Source organism: Parasteatoda tepidariorum, chromosome 8 (genome assembly GCF_043381705.1).
Source record: "Parasteatoda tepidariorum isolate YZ-2023 chromosome 8, CAS_Ptep_4.0, whole genome shotgun sequence".
NCBI lineage: Eukaryota > Metazoa > Arthropoda > Arachnida > Araneae > Theridiidae > Parasteatoda > Parasteatoda tepidariorum.
Genome location: NC_092211.1, coordinates 37,892,339 through 37,912,608, shown reverse-complemented (window position 1 = coordinate 37,912,608; position 20,270 = coordinate 37,892,339). Strand labels below are relative to the sequence as shown.

General features: G+C 29.9%; 1 protein-coding gene across 2 annotated transcripts in view; it reads left to right on the top strand.

The window, feature by feature from the left end:
* The first annotated feature begins 810 nt into the window (after positions 1 to 810).
* Positions 811 to 20,270, top strand: part of LOC107447146 (C-type mannose receptor 2) — a 23,140-nt gene continuing 3,680 nt past the window's right edge. Inside the window, exons 1-4 of one of the 2 annotated variants that reach the window (XM_043042365.2) lie at positions 811 to 1,209; positions 6,589 to 6,788; positions 13,500 to 13,557; positions 19,283 to 19,399. In XM_043042365.2, the coding sequence (XP_042898299.1) occupies positions 1,029 to 1,209; positions 6,589 to 6,788; positions 13,500 to 13,557; positions 19,283 to 19,399 (556 nt within the window). In that variant the 5' untranslated portion in view covers positions 811 to 1,028. Of the gene's footprint in view, positions 1,210 to 6,588; positions 6,789 to 13,499; positions 13,558 to 18,144; positions 18,203 to 19,282; positions 19,400 to 20,270 lie in introns of both variants that reach the window. The other variant, XM_043042366.2, reaches the window with a different exon arrangement.

Below are 20,270 nucleotides of genomic sequence, written 5' to 3'. Positions count from 1 at the left end.
TTGAACAAAAAATTATTAATAATAAATTCAAGTTTTTAATTAATCATAACTAAACTCTAAACTCTATTTTTTTCAATGAAGAAAGGAAATAATTCAACCGAGTTTAGAGTATTTTTTATCCTTAATATCTTTACTTTCTAATTTAAAATCATTAATAAAATTAAAAAAATATATAAAGCAAAAAACTTGAATCTTTTTAATGAATTAATAGGAAATGTTACTATAAGATCCCGAGTTCTAAGAATATTACTAAGATCCTTTCTTACAAAATTCGCTAGTTTTTGCTAGTCTAATTACATTCCTGATGTTTTAAAATTTTTATTGTGGAAAATAGATTTGAAGTTACTTTTTATATGCTTCATCAAAAATTTACCATGCACGTAGAGTTTAATGAAGAGCGTTTATTCAGTCAAAACAACCATTGCTCAAAACAGTAACGTTAAGCGGCAATCCATTAGTTTAAATAACACAAGGGGTACAGCTAAGTAATACAGAATTAGGAATGCATGTATATTTGATGACTTAATTCAAAACAACAGAGCGTAAAATTACTGCAGCTGCAAAAGCAGCCACTTCACTAAATTAAGACCCGAAGAATATTATATCTGCTCGTCAAAATATCTCCCTTTTTGCTGTATAATTTGTAAAATTAGCTATACAAAACTTCTGGAGCTATTTGCAAGCCATCGCGACACAACTAAATGTCCAGAAATCGTGCTTAGAATAAGTGGGTGGTACTTAGAAAAATGGTGGTTTTTGATTGGTTAAGAAATGTCTAGGTCATATAGTAATATAGCCACTAAAAACGTTACACCAATTTAATTACTGTAGATCTTAATAACTAGTACTTTTAACTGCTCAGAGGACAAGTCCCTTACATTTAATTGCTTCGTAGTTTCGAAAATGTAGCAACTTTAATGGCAGAATACAGTTCTAAAAAAATATTAATTCTCCAAATTTAATGATTGTATTGGAATTTTAATTTCAAAATTGATCTTAAGTTTAAAAATTAACTGTTTGGATTCAAAATGTTCTGGGACATCGTTTTGTATACGTTGGTGGCAATTGGTAAATTGGAAGCGACAACACCGATGACAACTATGCCACCTACTACACCACCTCCTACGAATAATTTTTTTTTTGGTGCTGCGGCATCAAAACATCGAAGGGATAAAAAACTGGATGTAAAACCTTTAGCTGTAGTACATGGTAAGATTTATAATCATTTATTTACCATTACTGAAATTCACATAGGGGTACAATAAGTTTAAGGTGCCCCAAATGTAAAAATTAGTAGTAAAATAATTTATTGCAAACCACCCAAAATTATTGACCACGAGAAATCAGTAGGGTAACCCATAATCGCCAATTCTTTCAATTTCTCTAAAAGATTTTAGTTTTACAATTAATCTGGTAGCCACTTTAATGCACCCGAACTCGATTCATGCACGAATAAATTCAATTTAGAACTATTTTGAATTTATTATTTAGAACTATTTAAAATTATTACGCTACGTTTAAATAATTTAAACACACATATTGAACATCTATTATTCATGTGGTATTTACCAGTACGCTTGGTTCATCACTTTAAGAGAGCCACTGACTTAGTAACTAGTCTTTTAATTATAACTCCTTTTTATTTGATAATTCAATTTTGATCTTGTGTTCTCAGTTTTGCGTACAAATATATATGCAGTCAGACCTCTATTTAAGGAAGTCTCTAAATCCCGATTAAAAGTTCGTTATATGGAAAATTCCTTAAGCAGAAAATCACCTTTTGAAATAGTTAAACAACACAAGACAGGTTATAAATTCATAAACACTAGACATAATTAAAATAGCATCTGATTCACCTTTATCTTGTAAACTAGGATCTACTATTTATTTTATAAATTTTAACCATAAAAGAAATCTGCATGGAAAGCAAGAATAGAGCAAAACATTATCCAGTGTAACCCTATCATGCTATGTACATTTTCAACTGAAAAAAGCTAAATTTATGTATAAAATTATAGCTGCATTTATTATAAAAGTAATTTCAAACATACATTACCACATGCGTTCTTAAGTTAAATTGCTACTGATGAAAGCCTTTAATTTCTTTTGAAATGTAAACAAAGAGGGAAAGAGATTTTACTGCCTTCTTTATAAAAGTTTGGCTTCGAAAATCAATTCAAGTTCATTTCCCTAATAAAATGTGTTAACAATTTTGAAATGTTCTGAAATATTTTGGAAAATAGGGAAAGTGGATCTCAAAGAAAAGTTCGTTAAATAGAAAATTCACTTTGCTATTTGGAAGTTATTTTACGAAGAAATTTCCAAAATGTTCTAGGTTCCTCGAAAAAAATCGCAAAATAGACAAATTCGCACAATGGAGGTTCGTTAAATAGAAGTTCGACTGTATCTTATAAGTATTATCAATTTATCTCGATTTATTTACTATATGTATTCTCGTATTAATCTCGACTTATTCTTATCGTATATTAAATTGTTTTGCTAATTTTATTGTAATTTATTTTGTCATTCTGTATTTTCAAATTGAGTTCATCATATTACTACCGCCTGTTCGCTATTTCGCTTATAACTTACCCCTTTGGTGTCTGGCATCCCCTCTCCCTTCCATTATGCTCTCACTTCAAATATTTTCCCATTATCGAGATACCATCATAGACGAATCAGCTAATGCCGATTCTCGCAGCGCATTCAGATAAACTCTATTTCTAACCTTCTATTATTCTTCGTTAAAGGGTGTCTACGGAAAATTTTCATGACCTTTATCCAAAATTCGATGATTTTCACTGATTTTTGAGCTAACTAATTTTTGAAATGCAATTTTTCCTTCGAATTTGATATTAAGTAATAAGAATTAGTTTCTAAAAAGAAGTGCCAATTAACAACTCTGCTAAAAGAGATTTTTTGTTTGAGACGATAGACACTCTGGTTAAGTATTTCGATGAGTGAGATAAATATAAAATCAAAAGTCTACTTAACAATGCCAATTCAAATTTCATTTTACTGCCACTAGATATAAGCTTCTTTGGTGAGCCTAAAATCTACACATATAGTAGCCCATATGCTATATTGATACAACATACATATAACAGGGCTATTTGTGACCTGGAAAAACGAAAAGCTTTAGAAAGCCTAAAAGTTGCAAGTATAGTAGCCCATATTCTATATTGATGTAACATACATATAACAGGACTATTAGTGTATTGGAAAAAGAAAAGCCTCTTTGGAAAACCTAAGAGTTGCAAGTATAGTAGCCCATATTCTATATTGATATAACATATATATAACATAGTTATTTGTGCCCTGGAAAAGAGAAAGAAAAGCTGGTAGTAAAACTATTTCATAACTATCCTGTTTTTAGATGAAGTAAAGAAGTTCTGGCTACCAAGACTTATTAAAAGTTATTTTTTAGGTTATAACTTAAGAACTTAAAAATTATAAAAGTTATATCTTATATACAACACTATTTTCTGTAATAGAAAATAACTCCGCAAGTGGCTCCAGGTGCCCATTTGAAAGAACAGGATCAGGATGTGAGAAATAACTGTTAATAAGACTTCGTACTCAAAGATGGATTCCTAACGGAAACAGACTAAAAATGGAATGGTTTCACTTCCAACTTTTTCTCTTTTCCAGGATACAAGCAGCCCTGAATATAATCCTCCATATGCGTGGTTCCCATAAGACCATAAATGTAATAGTGGTATTAAATTTATATTCAGCTTCATAATAACCTTAATCTAAATAATATTTAATAGCCTTTTTTAAATCGTACGCAGATTTCAGTTTTATTCATATGTTTAAAGCGTGGCGGTAGTTACGATTTAATAGTTAAGTTGAAAAGTAAAGGAATTGCGGTCACTTTTTTGATTTTTAAGTACATATTCAATCCAGGGCTGATCATTTTGGAAAAAGATGAAATAAAGACTTTTAAAAATTTTCCTTTCTAAGTTAAAAGTACATAGAAAATAAGGAAAAAAATATGTAATTTCTTTAGAAAGAAGATGTACAAAAATTAGGAATAAATAAAATATTTTTTCAAAATATTTAAAAAAATTTAAAAAAGTAAAAAGCCGAAAACAAAATAAGGAAAAGATAAAATCTTGTCATCAGCTCATACTATTATATCCAAAAAAAGTGCTTTTTAATATTGCATTAATATAGCCGAAGCAAAATATATTTATACAAAGTATGAGTGCAAAAACCAAAGGTTATCATGTAAATGACATTATTAATTTTACAAACAGATTTACAGTTATTATTTTGAATTATAATATATAATTTTTTTTGTCAATATTGGATTAAGTTTTACATTTTATCGCCACATTCTTTATAAGACGGAGAAAATTCTGGTACTGAATGAAATTCAAAAACTCTTTTGTTTTCAGAGTAACAGATTGTCGATCCGAGCTCCGTTCTGAATTAGGTTCCTCATACCGGATACAACATGTAGAATAATTTATATATTTTACAAATTTTTTACCGTCACTAAATTAATAGTCCTGTTTGAATCCATAAAAATAGTCTAAAAAAGCAACGTTCTAAACTCACGAAACGAAAGCAAAAAACGGAAACTAAAATGAAGCTGCATTGAATATGATCACTAAAAATATAACACAATAAAAGCAAAAAAGAATAAAAGAAAAGAGAGATTAACCCATAAAAGTAAGAAAAATAATTTACTGCGCATAAGCTGCAAGTACATAGAACCCATAAAATAAGTTAAAAAAACATGAAAAAAAAACAAATTTTTTTTTAAAAAGAAGAAGAAGAAACCCTATTGTATTGATATATTTTGCTTTGGAATATCAGAAAGCGCTCATTTTGTGGGTATAATCGTGTGAGCTGATAAAGAGATTATATCTTTTCCTTATTTTGCTTTTTGGTTGTTTTTTTTTTCTTCAAATTTTTGAGAAAATTTTCAAGTATTTCTTAAAAATATTTCATTTATTAATAATTTTTATTCTTCTCTCTAAAAAAATTTAAACATTTTTTTCTTGCTTTCTTTGAATTTTTAACTTATTTTATGGGTTCTATGTATCTCCATCTTATGCGCAGAATATAAAACTTATTGTTTTTTTTTTTTTGTTAATCTCTCTTTTCTTTCATTCTTTTTTGTCTTTATTGTGTTAGATATATACTAGATGGTTAAGCCCCCTGTTAGCTGTCGCTCACCAACCCCGATGATAGTTCGCAATAGTTGTTGTTCCTTGGCATAAAACAGTTGAAATTATGAAACTTGAAATTCATGTGCTAAAAAGAACATTTATGCCGCCACTTCCTACATATAGTATATATATATAAACTGAAGAGCCATTACATTATGACCACCCTGCTAACAACATGTAGGATCACCTTTAGCCCTCAAAACTGCTAGCACACGCCGTGGCATTGATTCCACAAGGTGCTGNTACTATTGGAATATATATATATGCTATCATCCAGAGTTGAAAACATTATTTTTTTAAAAAGTTAGATACATTGCTGCAAACTTTTGCGTATTTTGCATAAAATTTTATTTTTATGCTTGAAACGGTTGCGCTTTATGAAATTACTATTACTATTGACTATTTCTTTAATTTATAAATTTAACTTAAAGTGATTTTGACTTTCTTTACATATAAATAAATTAATCATATTCTTAAAAGTATGATAATCATGCGATGTTCAGTTTAAGTTCTTGCAAACTGAAGAAGAAAAAAAAAACATTTCTGCATGAGACTACATAATTGAATATTAGTTTTATTACCAGTTGGGAAAATAATCCTCGAAAAGATGAAAATATAGCAGGTTACGTAAATAATAGTAGTAGCACGATTTCAATGTAAATATTTATTTTGCTTAAGCAAAACATTTATAGCTTGCCATGTATTTTTATTAAGTGATTTCACGTGGGTATGAAAAAAGTAGTCTTTCTTTCCTTTTTTTTAAAAATCTAAAGTGATAGTTATCAAAAAAAAAAATATTCACTGAGTAAAAATTTAAAAATCTTAAATTTTAATCTTAATTATAGATTTCTATAAGCAATAATATAATATAGTTGATACGAATAGTTATTGTTCTTATGTAAACGTTAATGCATCATGAATAATTATGCCATTACATACCTGCCAACTTTTACGCATTCGGCGTAAAATTTTATTTTGATATTTAAAGTGGTAGTAAATATATACTATATTTTCTTCTTTAAACTTAATTTTTAAACGATTTTGATGACCACTATTCTTAAAAAAATTAAGCATATATAGTAATATGTATTACTATCATGGTTGTCAGCTGATGTTTTTTCAAAAACAACGTATTTTTTTGCTTGCAATTGAAATTTTTATTCTGTTTTACTACCACTGGGAAAAATTATAATGGAAGGCATTAAAAGTTGGCAGGTATGCCATTATTTATCGTTTGGATCAAAGCGATACTTTCAACTAAATTTGATTAAAATAATAAAATATAGTTCGAAATTTTTTACTGAAAGATCGTAATATATTATATGAATTTTCTGCTCAACACCCTAAATTTGCTTAAAATTTTTTACAATTTTTGTGTAATGTTTTTTTTTTAAATTTATATTAGGTGTTTCAGCATTGCATTGTCTTGGTCTATGCGTGCAACGCCAAATAGGAAGCAAATCAAAGATTTGCAGATCATTCAATCATTATAATGGAACTGATACATGCTATATGCTAAACACTTACGTATGTGATGGAGATAGAGATTTAACAGACGCTCCTGGTTACAGTTATTTCGATCTAGTGGATGACTACACAAGAGACGTGAGAAATTTTAATTTATGTCTTTTTCTTTCAGAGATATCTGCTTTTTCCGCTTAGAGGGGGGGGGAAATTATTTCCATTTTTTGCAAAATTTATACTTTTAATTTCTAGCAAAATTAAAAATTTATAAATATAAACAACCAGACATAGTTCATGTTATTAAGGCCAATCACATTCGATGACTGGGACACCTTTATAGATCTGGAGACCAAAACCCCGCAAAAAAAGCACCTTTATTTTAAACCAGAAGGTACAAGAAGAAGGGGTCGTCCACCGACTACGTGGCTGGACGCAGTTGAGAGGGACCTAAAGATAATAGGAATAACTAACTGGAAGGCCATGGCACAGAATAGATCAAGATGGCAAAAACTTATTGGGACGGTCTTGGCCTGTCATAGGCTGTAGTGCCCAAGAAGAAGAAGCAAAATTTATGTATTAGGTACTTGGCTTAGCATACTTAAAGAAAACTAATTTATCTCCTCTACTTACAAATAACACTGGGGACAAATTTTTTATCCCTTTATGCAGGTGCATGATCAAAATCAATTTTGGATGTAAGGATTTTAAATGAAAAATTAGTTTTGTTGTGAATGCTGCAGATTTTTGTTCTCAAAATGATGTTTTTGGCTTAGTTCATTTCTGTCTGAATTTACAAATTTATAAAAAACGTATAGGCCTTATATACATACAAATACACTTATATGCTCTTTTGAAAATAATACTTCGGACAAAAAGCATATCAAATCGTAAATTGAACTGTATTATCGCCTTCTTACTACCATTCCTTACGCAATAGAGAAGTGCTGACGCTTGGTATTCACTTGAGAGTACTAAAAAAGTTCTAGTTATGAATACATTATAAAACTGCATAGAAAAGGAAACCTTTAGAGAGAAACCAATTGTAGATTTGAAGTCAGCGATGCAAGAATATATCAAGATCCGTACAACAATATTCATGCAAAAAAAATTTTTTTTCTTCAATACAATTTAAACATATACAGAAAATTTCACTTTCACTTCCGTTATCTTACAATAAAAATTCTAAAAGGTTTTTGAAATTCAACGAAGTTTCAGTGTTTAATATTCTACTGCTTAATACAATAATAGTTTGCAGAAAGCGGAGCACTTGATAGTCCTACTTATCACTAAATGAAGTTTAGGAAGCAGTGTTGCCATGGATGACTAAAAATGCAAAACGTGGAGCCGAACAAAATTCAAAATTTCATTAAAAGAGATTAGGAAAAGGAAATTTTTTCTACCATATTACCTTCAGTTTACTATTGAAAGTGAATGCAAAGAATGTTTTTGCTTTAAATAAGAATAACTTGAAATGTAAGTCATAATGGTAGTTACAATAGATTGATTAAAGAGATTATAAATGAATTGAGTTTTGACCACTCTTTGCATTTTTAGTCGTTCGTGGCGTCCATGTGTGAGTGCCTATGCCTATGTGACTTCCTTATCTAAGTATCGGCCCCGTCAGGCCCCAACTTATTCATCTCAGTGGTAGTTATGGTACAAAAGCCGTACATGAAAATTAGTACAATAAGGATAGAATGAGATATATACAGGTATTTACAGAGGTATAAGAATACAGAATATTTACAGAATATTACAATCTCGGTCACCTGCCTGCCTCGCCTCCCCCCTTGCGAGCTTCATGGGTTCACAGACAGGGACTTTGGGAAGTGGGATAGGAGAAGTACATTAACTAGTTAAATCTATTAGATAAAACTGCGTCTGATAGATAAAATACGGTTGCCGGGCTGTATAGGCTGTTATCCTTATACAGCCCGGCAACCGTATTTTACCGTGTGGGAGTGATTATACCTATAAACCATCTCGCAAACAGTTTGAGAAAAGAAAGTGGTAGTTATAAAAATTACTTTTTCTGAAAAAAAGGTGCAAATTAAATTTTTTCTACAAATATGTTATTTTATTTTATTTTATTTTATTATTTTCAGAATGAACAGTAGACCTTTGACGAAGATACTTGGCAGCATTACTGCTGGTAGGAGTGATAAATGTTAACACACCGAAAAATCTCAAACATAAAAAAATAACTCACAAAAAATAGTTAATCAAATTTTTTTTTAACTGAACATTTATTTATTTTAAACATAAAACTGCGCTTTTAATTTGAAAAAAAATTTAAATAAACAGACAATAAAATCACTTTCTTTCTAGCTTGCTTCTGGCAAAAATAAAACATTTTCTAGAAAAAATGGTTGTCTTAAAGTTTTGTATATCAAGTTGTGGAAGTCAGGAACATTGTATTCTTTCGAAATCCAAGCAACAAATGAAAGAGCTTTTTTTTCTTCTTTTTTGTCGTAAAAGTTCTCTAACGGTGAAAAAAATAAACCTATTATAGAGTTTTTATCAAAGAGAAAATGGAATAAATCAAAATCATGAATTAAGTCCTTTATTCTACTATTGGATAATCGAAGAAAAATCATTCTTTCTTGAGTGGTGAAAAACAAATTAGTGGCTTTGCAGCTTTTATGCAATAAAGTATTTCTTTCAGAAGCTTGTACAGCTGGACCAGTTAAGCTTTTCTTTGCAAAATAATGAGTAATAAAAGTCTAAAAAATATTAAAATATTCATGTTTGTTCTATTTTTTGGTCAGTTTTTTTCAAGTTTTCAAGAGCTGTTTGAATTCTGGGAACATGCATAAATAATTTCAACAAAGTAGATGATTTTCAATTAAATGCACAGTGTGGGAAAAAAAGTAAATACTCTGAATAACATTCGAGTTTCGAGATCAGATTTTCACGTGGTAAGCATCATTCTTAACCCTTTAGCGCCGACTGTCACAAATGCGAAACCGAATCAATCAGGGTAAAAAGATAAAACTAGTAACCAAAGTAGTTCTTTAACAGTTTATTTGTGGAAGGGGTTATAATTGTTTGATTTATTTAATTCACCATTACTTTAGTTCAAAATAAAATTATTTAGTTATACTTTGAACTAACAATGATTATATATATGATTAAACTAACAATAATTAAAGTAAAAGCAAAGTAAGTCTGTCAAATTAGCAACGCCTGCATTTAAGCTACCGTTTTTTATTTATTTACATCCTGATTCTGTATGAATGATTTTATGAATCACCCGTCCCCAAGGGGTTAATAGTTCGAAGGCTTAACCTTTATGATAATTGATTAGTGCAGACGATATTTTAAGTTACGAAATCAGAGACGTAAACGTACTGTCTCTTATTAAACATATCTTTTTTATCTGTATATTTTCGGATTCCACACCAGCGAAAAATGCGGGTGGTCGCAATCCAGAAAATATGGGCCAAGGCTCCATATTTTAATGGTCAGGAATCAAAAACCGACGAAAAGCAGGTATGTTTATTAAAAAAAAAGCACATTTTTGTTTTTTATTTCATAAATTAAAACATCGTCTGCACTAATTAATTAGCATATGTAAGGTAAGCCCCTCGAAGCATTAAGATTGTTCCTTAGTGCGTAAAAATCAGATCATTAGATCAAAATTATTCTGAGTGTTTACTTTTTCCCGCTCTATAATCGCTAAAACACGCTGTGCAAATCAAAATTGGAACATTTTGAAGAATTTCTGATCTGAGGATTGAATTTTGATGCAAAGAAATACAATTTTACTTGCTCCAAAGGAAAATATGGTATTTAATTAGTACAGGCTCTAGCGCCAATCTACATATAAAATACCATTCCTAAAGTTTCATCAGTAAAAGGGCTTTTAAGTTTGCGCGTTTTTCTCCATATCTCTGAAACTAAAATGATGACCTTGTGGAGCAAAAATTTGGTTTGCTTGCAAGTTAAGGTTGTTGTTTTTTTTTTTTTAACAATTTATTACTTTGCAACAGGACGTTTCGGTTCAACAGTAGCAAATTGATACTTTTATTTTTTAAGGCTTTATTACTGTTAGCCAATCATTTTCAAGCAAGCGAATTTTTCCGGAAAATTTTCGTCATTATTAAAAGCAGTAGCAAACTTTTATGCTGCAACATTTTATTTTTAGTTTAATAAATTTTGTTTGAAATAATTGTGACCATCAGTTTAGATAAATATTTAAAACAAATATATAAGACTTGATAATCAAGCCGGAATACTTTCGAGTGCTGGCAGAAATAAACAAATCAAGATTAATTGGATTAAAATTATCTTTGCAGAGAGGTCAAATTTATCCATAGTTATGGTGACATCCAGATAGACAGCTATACATAGACAACGAAAAAAATTTGTGTTACGAATTTTTGATTAAATGAACGCACAGTTCCTCATTTCAGTTTTAATGACTTGTAACAAACATATTTTTACATAAAGGATACTTATATTTTGTAAGTTATGCTTATTATTGTATTATTTTATAATTACTCTTTTATTACTTATAAAAAATAAAACCAAATTTTTTCTTGTTCTGATGCGAAACAGTGGTTAAAGCGAATGAATATATGGGTGATTATCACGAAATATGATAATTCACTGTCCTTTGCTCCAAGATCTAATACTATAATACTGAAAGAACTTTTTTCTAAAAATATTAATAAATTGCATTGCTGTTAGCATTTTAAAATGTCTTTGCACTAGCATTGACTGTTTTGTATAGTTAAAAAATTTAATTGAACTTCAAAATGTCATTTTCCTGGCATGTCCCAAACAATGTTTCCAATAATAACTAGCTTCAAAACTTCACATAAATTTTTCAATATCTAATTTTTTTTTTATCTCAGCCGGTGTAAGCATTTCTAGAATATACGCAAAGGGTATTATTTACAAAAAAACTTCGTTCAAAAAAAAATTTTCTGTCAATAATTTGTTTTTCCCAAGAAAATCTGTCATTTTCCTGGCTACTTTTATTTAGTGGTTTATAACCGAAATAGATAGAGCCAGCAATCAATATCTTATGTTAATAGATTGATTAGATGCCCTCCTATATGAACATGTCTTGTTGCATGAATAAAAAACCAATTTTCTGGTTCAAAATCTATTTTAAAAATTTTTTCAAGATGAGTAGGTTTTTGTGTTGTCATTTTCCTGGCTTCTTGAAATCATTAATAACATAAACTAAATAGATTTATCTGAGTTATTTTAAGAAATCCTGTTGTTTTCTGCAGAATGTAAACGTCTTAAGCCAAAATATTAAATTAAAGTTATATGCTATAAAATGGCGAGTTTGTCGTTATCCTGGCTGTCATTTTCCTGACTTATGAATTCCAGGACATTGAAGTGTTACCAGAAATTTTTTTAAACTGCTAATAGTGTAGGGAGGAAAAGTAAATATTAACCTAATACCAAGTTTATGTATGATTGTAATATGGTTGGATGTAATCAAAGCTATTTATTCATTTAATGACTGATTATTATACACAATTTTATTTTGTACACATCAGCAACAAAAAAAAATTTGATTCTTTTTACAATGGATAAAAAGAATTATTTTAAGCAATTTACGGTCCATCTAACATAAGGGCTTAAGTTGAGTTACTTACTATTAACTTAAAATGACTGTATTTTAAACATCTAAGCTAGTGTCATTCCAAGCTAATGCTTCTAATGTCATTTTCCTGGCATTCAAGATTTGGTGAATTTCAATTTTATTTTTTTTCTCGAGCAAATGTCAATAAACTACATTTCTGTCTGTAAGATATTAATAAATGTAACCAAAGAAGTATACAAAAATATTGTTAGATTATTTTGAAGACTTTCAGTTTGAAGAAATTTTTTAGTCCGAATTGTCATGTTTAAAAAGAATCACCCATACATCAAGAAGGAAAATTACGAAACTGGTAAAAAAGCTTATTTCATTTTGCTTGTTTTCGGAAAGATTAAAATACCCATGACTAAGTCAAGATTTTTTAATAGTTATGGAACATATAGGACTGCTTTTAACTTATGATAAATTTAGAGCTGCTAAATACTACGCTTTTGCGCAATATTTACTAAAGCTTTTGGAATTTTCGGAAATTTCGCCAACATTTTAAAAGCTCCAACAGGAGAGAGTTGAAAAAAGTGGTGTTTTATATGAACTTTTGAATCATTTTTATGTAGTCACAAAATCTGCTTTTATACAACTCGGATTTGCTTCCTGTATTGGAGTAAACCGCTTTCTCACATGTTTTATGCCTGGCAATGATGTAATTAGGATCGACTTTATAGTATTTTTCAAGATGTTTTTCAATGCTTCTGTCAAATTTGCCTTGATGTAAATAATATGCAGAATAAAAATAAAATTGTCATCCAAAGCAATTAGGTTCTACACTTGCAAGTAGAAAATAATTCGCTTTTTGTTGACTTTTTGCTCGGATTTATGATTTTTTCCAGCACTGTAAATCAATGAAAATGAAAATTTCTTTCAAAAGATGTAGTTTTTAATTTTCTAAAAAAAATTAATAAATCGAATTTTTGATTTGTTTTTTTCTTCTTTTTTTGCTTTTTCTGGGTTTTTTTTTACCCCCTTTGTTTTTCCTTTCAGCTTTTGTAGAAATACAGTACTCAGTTTTTAGTTTTCATCCATCATAAAGCAAAATAAAAATTTTGCAGCAAGCATTATCTAGTGCAAGATATTGGACTACACTTTCTTTGTTTTTAAATAGTTTTATTGCGAGTATTTCGCAACGAAGAGACGCAAAAATATTTATAACTAATTCGTAAAACAAGTTTTCATAAACATTGGTAATTTTTGAGGAGTTACTCACTTATAAATTTTCTAAATTTATCATTTAGGCAGAATTCATGATTTCGAAGCAGTGTGCAGCAAAAGGAAAATGTTCAGCAAAATGCTGTAAGTATTTTTGTGTATTCATTCATTTATTCATACTTATATATTTTCTTAAAAAAAATCAAAAATTATAAGGAAAACTATTTGTATAAATATTAACAGAGAGAATTTATTTAGCAACTTTTTGACTTATTTATATTTTTGTTCTTAGCTAATCGAACACTTGTTCATAGCACACATTAATAATGAATTCAGATTATTATAATACTGTTATAATACTATATATTAGATAATACAGCGTAAGAAGAAATCTGTTTATTTATTTAATTTATTTGTAATTTTTTTAACCATCCACAGATTTTATCCACGTAAACTGTCACGGAAAAAAAATCTTCGTTAGAACGAACAATTTAAAAATTAAATTTTACGAAAAACCTAGAAAAATAACAATATTCGCATTGCCATAAATAGATATTATACAAAATAAGACATGGTAAAAAAAAACTTATAAATTCGTGTTTCTCTGATATTATGAAATATAAGTTTTCCTTGATTTCAAAATTAAATTATCTATTGTTCAAGATGCTCTTATTTACACCGAAGAGCCATTACATTATGACCACCCTTCATCTATAACAATGGGCTCGCCCAGGTTTACATGGTTTCTCGCCCAGGCACAATGTTTTCATGGGTCACATTAGGACCCATAATCCTCATAGAACAATCCCTGACGTCTGTAAGCTACTTGAACATAGTTGCAGACCAGGTTCACCCATTCATGGCAACGGTTTTTCCTGCGGGGGGTGGTGTTTACCAACAGGATAATGCACCATGTCATAAGGGTCGAATCGTCGAGGAACATTCCAGTGATTTTCAAGTCATGTCCTGGCCCCCAAGTCAATCTGACCTTAATCCAATGGAGCATTTGTGGTCCTACTTGGAAAACCAAATTCGTGCTGCCACGCTACCCCCTCGCAATGTGAGGGAATTTGAGGACCAGTTGGTGAGCGCTTGGTACCAGATACCTCAGACNACCATATTTAAAATATAAATAAAGCATAATCTTATTTTTTTCTTCAGGTTTATATCAATTGTAAGTTTAGTAACAGTTTGAAATAATTATAATTAGATATCAATGTCAATTGTTTTCTAAAATAGCTAATGATTGAAAGTATACTTTTCATAATTATAATAAAAATTCGAAAACATTCTTCGTTGTTTTTTAAATTATTCAATCATTCTGTGAGAGAATTTCTGTGATAGCTCTCGAATGTAAACTAAGATAAACAAAAAAGCAAATTGGTATTTCAAATAAAAATGATTTCTTATTCATAGCAATCGCCACATTGAAAACCTCATACAAAATTATAATCAAACACTACAGAACAAATATAGGGCACTTTAAAAACATTCCTCTTAATATTATAATGATAAAACATAAATAATACAACTACAACAGAAATGTAAACATAACTAGGGTTAGCTCTCTCGCTTAAACATTTTTATAAGATTTGTAGCATTAATAATTCAGTAATAAAAATTGAAATGTATTAATAAAAAAGATGCCGTCGTTACTTAGGAATAAATATAAAAATAAGATATAAGTATTAAACTTACCAAATTCAAGCATTTTTATAACATCGATAGAACACATTTGTAGACAAACTTCTTCCATCGGTAGCGTGGATGGGAAGGGACAGAAAACGTATTTCGTCATAAAATTTTTCACTGATGTGCGCATGCGCTTGTTCTCCGTTACATGATCGTACCGAAGAAAAAGAAATGAAAGGCACAAAAGTCTTTTCGTACCGCGCATTGACTGGCGTTTGCTTTGGTGCCTTCAATTTCTCGTGGTGCCTCTCATTTTTAAAGGCACATTAGTTATGTGCCTCTTACGCGAGAAAATACACGGTACATTTAGCTTGTGCCTCTGAAATCAGAGGTACAGTTTTTAGAGTGTAGGCAACGAAAAAAAAATAGAGTTGCGAATTTTTGATTAAAAGAACGCGCAGTTCCTCATTTGAGTTTTAATGACTTGTATCAAACATTAAAGGATATTTATATTTTATAAATTATGCTTATACTTGTATTATTTTATAATTACTCTTTTATTACTTATAACAATAAAGAAAAAATTTTCTGGTTCTGATGCGAAACAGGGGTTAAAGCGAATGAATATATATCAAGAAGGAAAATTGCGAAAAATTTATTTCATTATGCTTGTTTTCGGAAAGATTAAAATACCCATGACTAAGTCAAGATTTTTTTAATAGTTATAAAATATATACGACTGCTTTTAACTTATGATAAATTTAGAGCTGCTAAATACTACGCTTTTGCGCAATATTTACTAAAGCTTTTGGAATTTTCGGAATTTTGCCAACATTTTAAAAGCTCCACCAAGAGAGAGTTGAAAAAAGTGGTGCTTTATATGAACTTTTGAATCATTTTCATGTAGTGATGTGGAAAGTACTTTTAAATCGACTTTTAAAAACAAAGAATCACACACACAAAACATGTTCCTAGCTACTATTAGAAGAAATTTTCCAAAAAAATGCAGTGAGTTTGCAGTCACGTAAAATAAATGGTGGTAATAGTTTAAAATTTTATTATTTGGAGCAGTTTCGAATTAAGAGTAGTAAAATTTATTTTACTCTCCACGAAAACCAACTGTAGGAATAAAATGGTTTTACTACCAGTTTTTCTTCTTTTCCGTCTTTCTTTCAAATCTGGTGTGAAAAATAATTTTATTATTGTTGGTTTTAATCGGGAAATATCAAATTTTGTTTTTCTTCTCTCACTTAGCATTTGAGATGCATTTTTTAAACGCATTCTTAAATGCAAACAGTGCTGGAAAAAAATATAAAAACACTGAAGAAAGTTATAAAACGTTCGAAAAAACGATTTACTAATACTTATTAATAAATTAAAACTATAGTTTTATTTTATAATATAGCCATAGGTTATGACAAAAATCAAAAGAAAAATGAAATTAGTAATTACAAAATACATTAAATATTACTTTATGTGTCATAATAAGATTTTAACACGCAGTAATATGAGATCCTTTGTTTTCTATCCCATTTATCAATCTCGAATTCATAAATCCAGATAGAGTTCGTAAAATGCAGGTATCTATTGTTCCAAGACATCTTGATCACATCAATCAAATCCAACATGCTCTTGAATTGTCGGCCAGATCTGTAGACGTCTCTTACTAATATGCACCAAAGTTTTTCTACTGGATTCAGATCTGGGCAACAAGATGGTCACTCAAAGGATTTAACCTCAACTGCTTTCTTCCAGAATTTTAGTCAAATATGAAGTATGGACAGCCGCATTGTCCTGTTGGAAGATCCAGTCTGCGAATGTTATAAGAAGAGCAAGAGGCAATAAATTATTTTTCAATTTATTCTGATACTAATTCATTTTAGTTTGTATAAATATAAATGGAGTTGTAGCGCCAGCTGCAAAAGTGGCGCAAACCATTACGGACTCACCACCAAATTGACGTTTGGAAAATGAGTGTAGTTCAGACCGTAAGTCATACCAGAAATATCGACATCCATCTCGTCTATCCAAATTAAATTTCTTTTCAACTGAAAAGACCACATCCCTCCAATTCGTACCTTAAGATGTTGCTTGGCAAATGCTAAGTAGCATCTTTGTGTGATTTAGTAAGAGGGAGTTTTCCTTAAATATTTTTTAAATAGAACGTTCGGATTACTTAAATAATTCCTAACCTTGCAGCTGCTGCATGGTAAATGCAATTTATTTTTAGTTTATGCAGATTACGTCTCACCGTGACTAGCAAGCTTCCAGATTCGTCTTTCTTGCCTTGATTATTATTAAATTTTTTTTTACCTTTCAATACACTGTTTACTGCTATAGCTTTCACGTGCAATCTACCAAACACGTGCAAACTACCGAAAACGTGTGCAACTACCATACGTGTGCAAACTTGCAAAATCTGCTTTTATACAACTCGGATTTGCTTCCTGTATTGGAGTAAACTGCTTTCTCGCGTGCTTTATGCCAGGTAATGATGTAATTAGGATCCACTTTATAGTTTTTTTAAAGATGTTTTTCAATGCTTCTGTCAAATTTGCCATGATGTAAATAATTTGCAGAATAAAAATAAAATTGCCATCCAAAGAAATTAGGTTCTACACTTGCAAGTAGAAAATAATTAGCTTATTTGTTGACTTTTTGCTCGGCTTTATACTTTTTTCCAGCACTGTAAATCAATGAAAATAAAAATAAAAATTTCTTTCAAAAGACGCAGTTTTTAATTTCTTCTAAAAAAATTAATCGAATTTTTGATTCGTTTTTTTTTCTTCCTTTTTTTGTTTTTTTCCTGTTTTTTCTGGGTTTTTTTCCCCTTTGTTTTTCCTTTCAGCTTTTGTAGGAATACAGTACTTAGTTTTTAGTTTCATCCATCATAAAGCAGAATAAAAATTTAGCAGCAAGCATTTTCTAGTGCAAGATATTGAACTACATTTTTTTTTGTTTTTATATAGTTTTATTGCGAATATTTCGTAACGAAAAGGCGCCTAAATTTTTATAACTAATCCGTAAAACAAGTTTTCATAAACATTGGTAATTTTTGAGGAGTTACGCACTTATAAATTTTCTAAACTTTTCATTTAGGCAGAGTTCATGATTTCGAAGCAGTGTGCAGCAAAAGGAAAATGTTCAGCAAAATGTTGTAAGTATTCTTGCGTATTCATTCATTTATTCATACTTATATTTTTTTTTAAATCTAAAATTATAAGGAAAACTTTTTGCATAAATATTAACAGAGAGAATCTATATGACAACTTTTTGACTTATTTATATTTTTGTTCTTAGCTAATCGAACACTTGTTCATAGCTAATCGGAACACATTGACAATGAATTCAGATTATTATAATACTATATATTAGGTAATACAGCGTAAGAAAAGTTCTGTTTATTTATTTAATTTATTTGCAATTTTTTTAACCATCCACAGATTTTATACTCGGAAATTGTCATGAAAAAAAAATCTTCGTTAGAACCAAAAATTTAAAAATTAAATTTTACGAAAAACCTAGAGAAATGACAGCTGCCGAAAATAGATATTATACAAAATAAGATATGGTAAAAACGTTTTTATAGATTCACTTTTCACAGATATTATGAAATATAAGTTTTCCTTGATTTCAAAATTAAATGATCCATTGTTCAAGATGCTCTTATTACACCGAAGAGCCATTACATTATGACCACCCTCCATCTATAACATTGGGCTCGCCCAGGTTCTCATGGTTTCTCGCCCAGGAGCAATGTTTTCATGGGGCACATTAGGACCCATAATCCTCATAGAACAATCCCTGACGTCTGCAAGCTACTTGAACATAGTTGCAGACCAGGTTCACCCATTCATGGCAACAGTTTCTCCTGCGGAGGATGGTGTTTATCAACAGGATAATGCACCATGTCATAAGGGTCGAATAGTCGAGGAACATTCCAGTGACTTTCAAGTCATGTCTTGGCCCCCAAATTCACCTGACCTTAATCCAATAGAGCATTTGTGGTCCTACTTGGAAAACCAAATTCGTGCTGCCAAGCTACTCCGTCGCAATGTGAGGGAATTGCAGGACCAGTTGGTGAGCGCTTGGTTCCAGATACCTCAGACTACCTATCAGCACCTTGAGGAAACAATGCCACGGCGGGTGCTAGCAGTTTTGAGGGTGGTCATAATGTAATGGCTCTTCGGTGTATACAGTAATATTATATAACTGTTGTTACTATATTTTTTTCCAGTGAAATTCAAGCTTTTCAAAATGCCAATGTCTTGGCAAGAAGCTCATGCCTCTTGTAGAGCAGAACAGGCCTACTTAGCTATGCCTAAGACTTGGAATGATCATGAAGTTTTAATAAGTAATTATAGTTTTTAAAAAATATTAAAATTGTGTTATTTGTGATTCTTAGCAGAACGTAACTTTATAAATAAACTTATTTTTTTCCATCTAAAGTGCAATTTTTCAGAACAGGGACGAATAATAAATATGGAAATACTTATAGCTCAACGAAAACAACCTCCAACTGCAAATGTTATGAAAAATTTTGTTTAACTAAATTGTTAGCACATTTTAATCGATCATGAATTAAAGTCTTTAGAAATTATGTTATTTTTTACCAATACAAAATTTGCACAGAAAGTTAAAAAAAGAAAAAAATCTTATAAATGCCATCGATTTTAAAAACATTCTTTAAGATTATGATATTAAGAAAAAGTATTTTTAGATTTTTAGTGAATATTTTTCAAAAATAAACTCAATTTCTTCCACTCGTTTTGGATGATATATATTTTGTACTAGGGATGTAACGAATATTCGGCCATTATTCGATATTCTGGCCATTTGTCGAATATTCGATTAGCCAAATATTCGGTATAGTATTATTTGGAAAATTATTTTTAAATAAAGTCTTCTTTTCGGGGAAATTTTAATAGATTTAATAAAGAGTAATCTAAAATCGTATTGTTTACTGTACATTATTAGAACAAATTTTTTCATATATTTGCTAAGTCCTAAAACTTGTTGACTTATATTTTGAAAGACACATGGAAAAGCGAAATTTGAAGGATTGAAACTAGATTACTATATACTGAACCATGAGTTTTGATATGCTGATTATTTTCTTTTCTTAATTTTATTCAGGCTAATTAATTTCTTCGTTTTTTCAACACTTTATGTTTTAAAAATTGAGAACCTTTTTTTGTTTCATTTTTGCTCCCATACATCAAGAA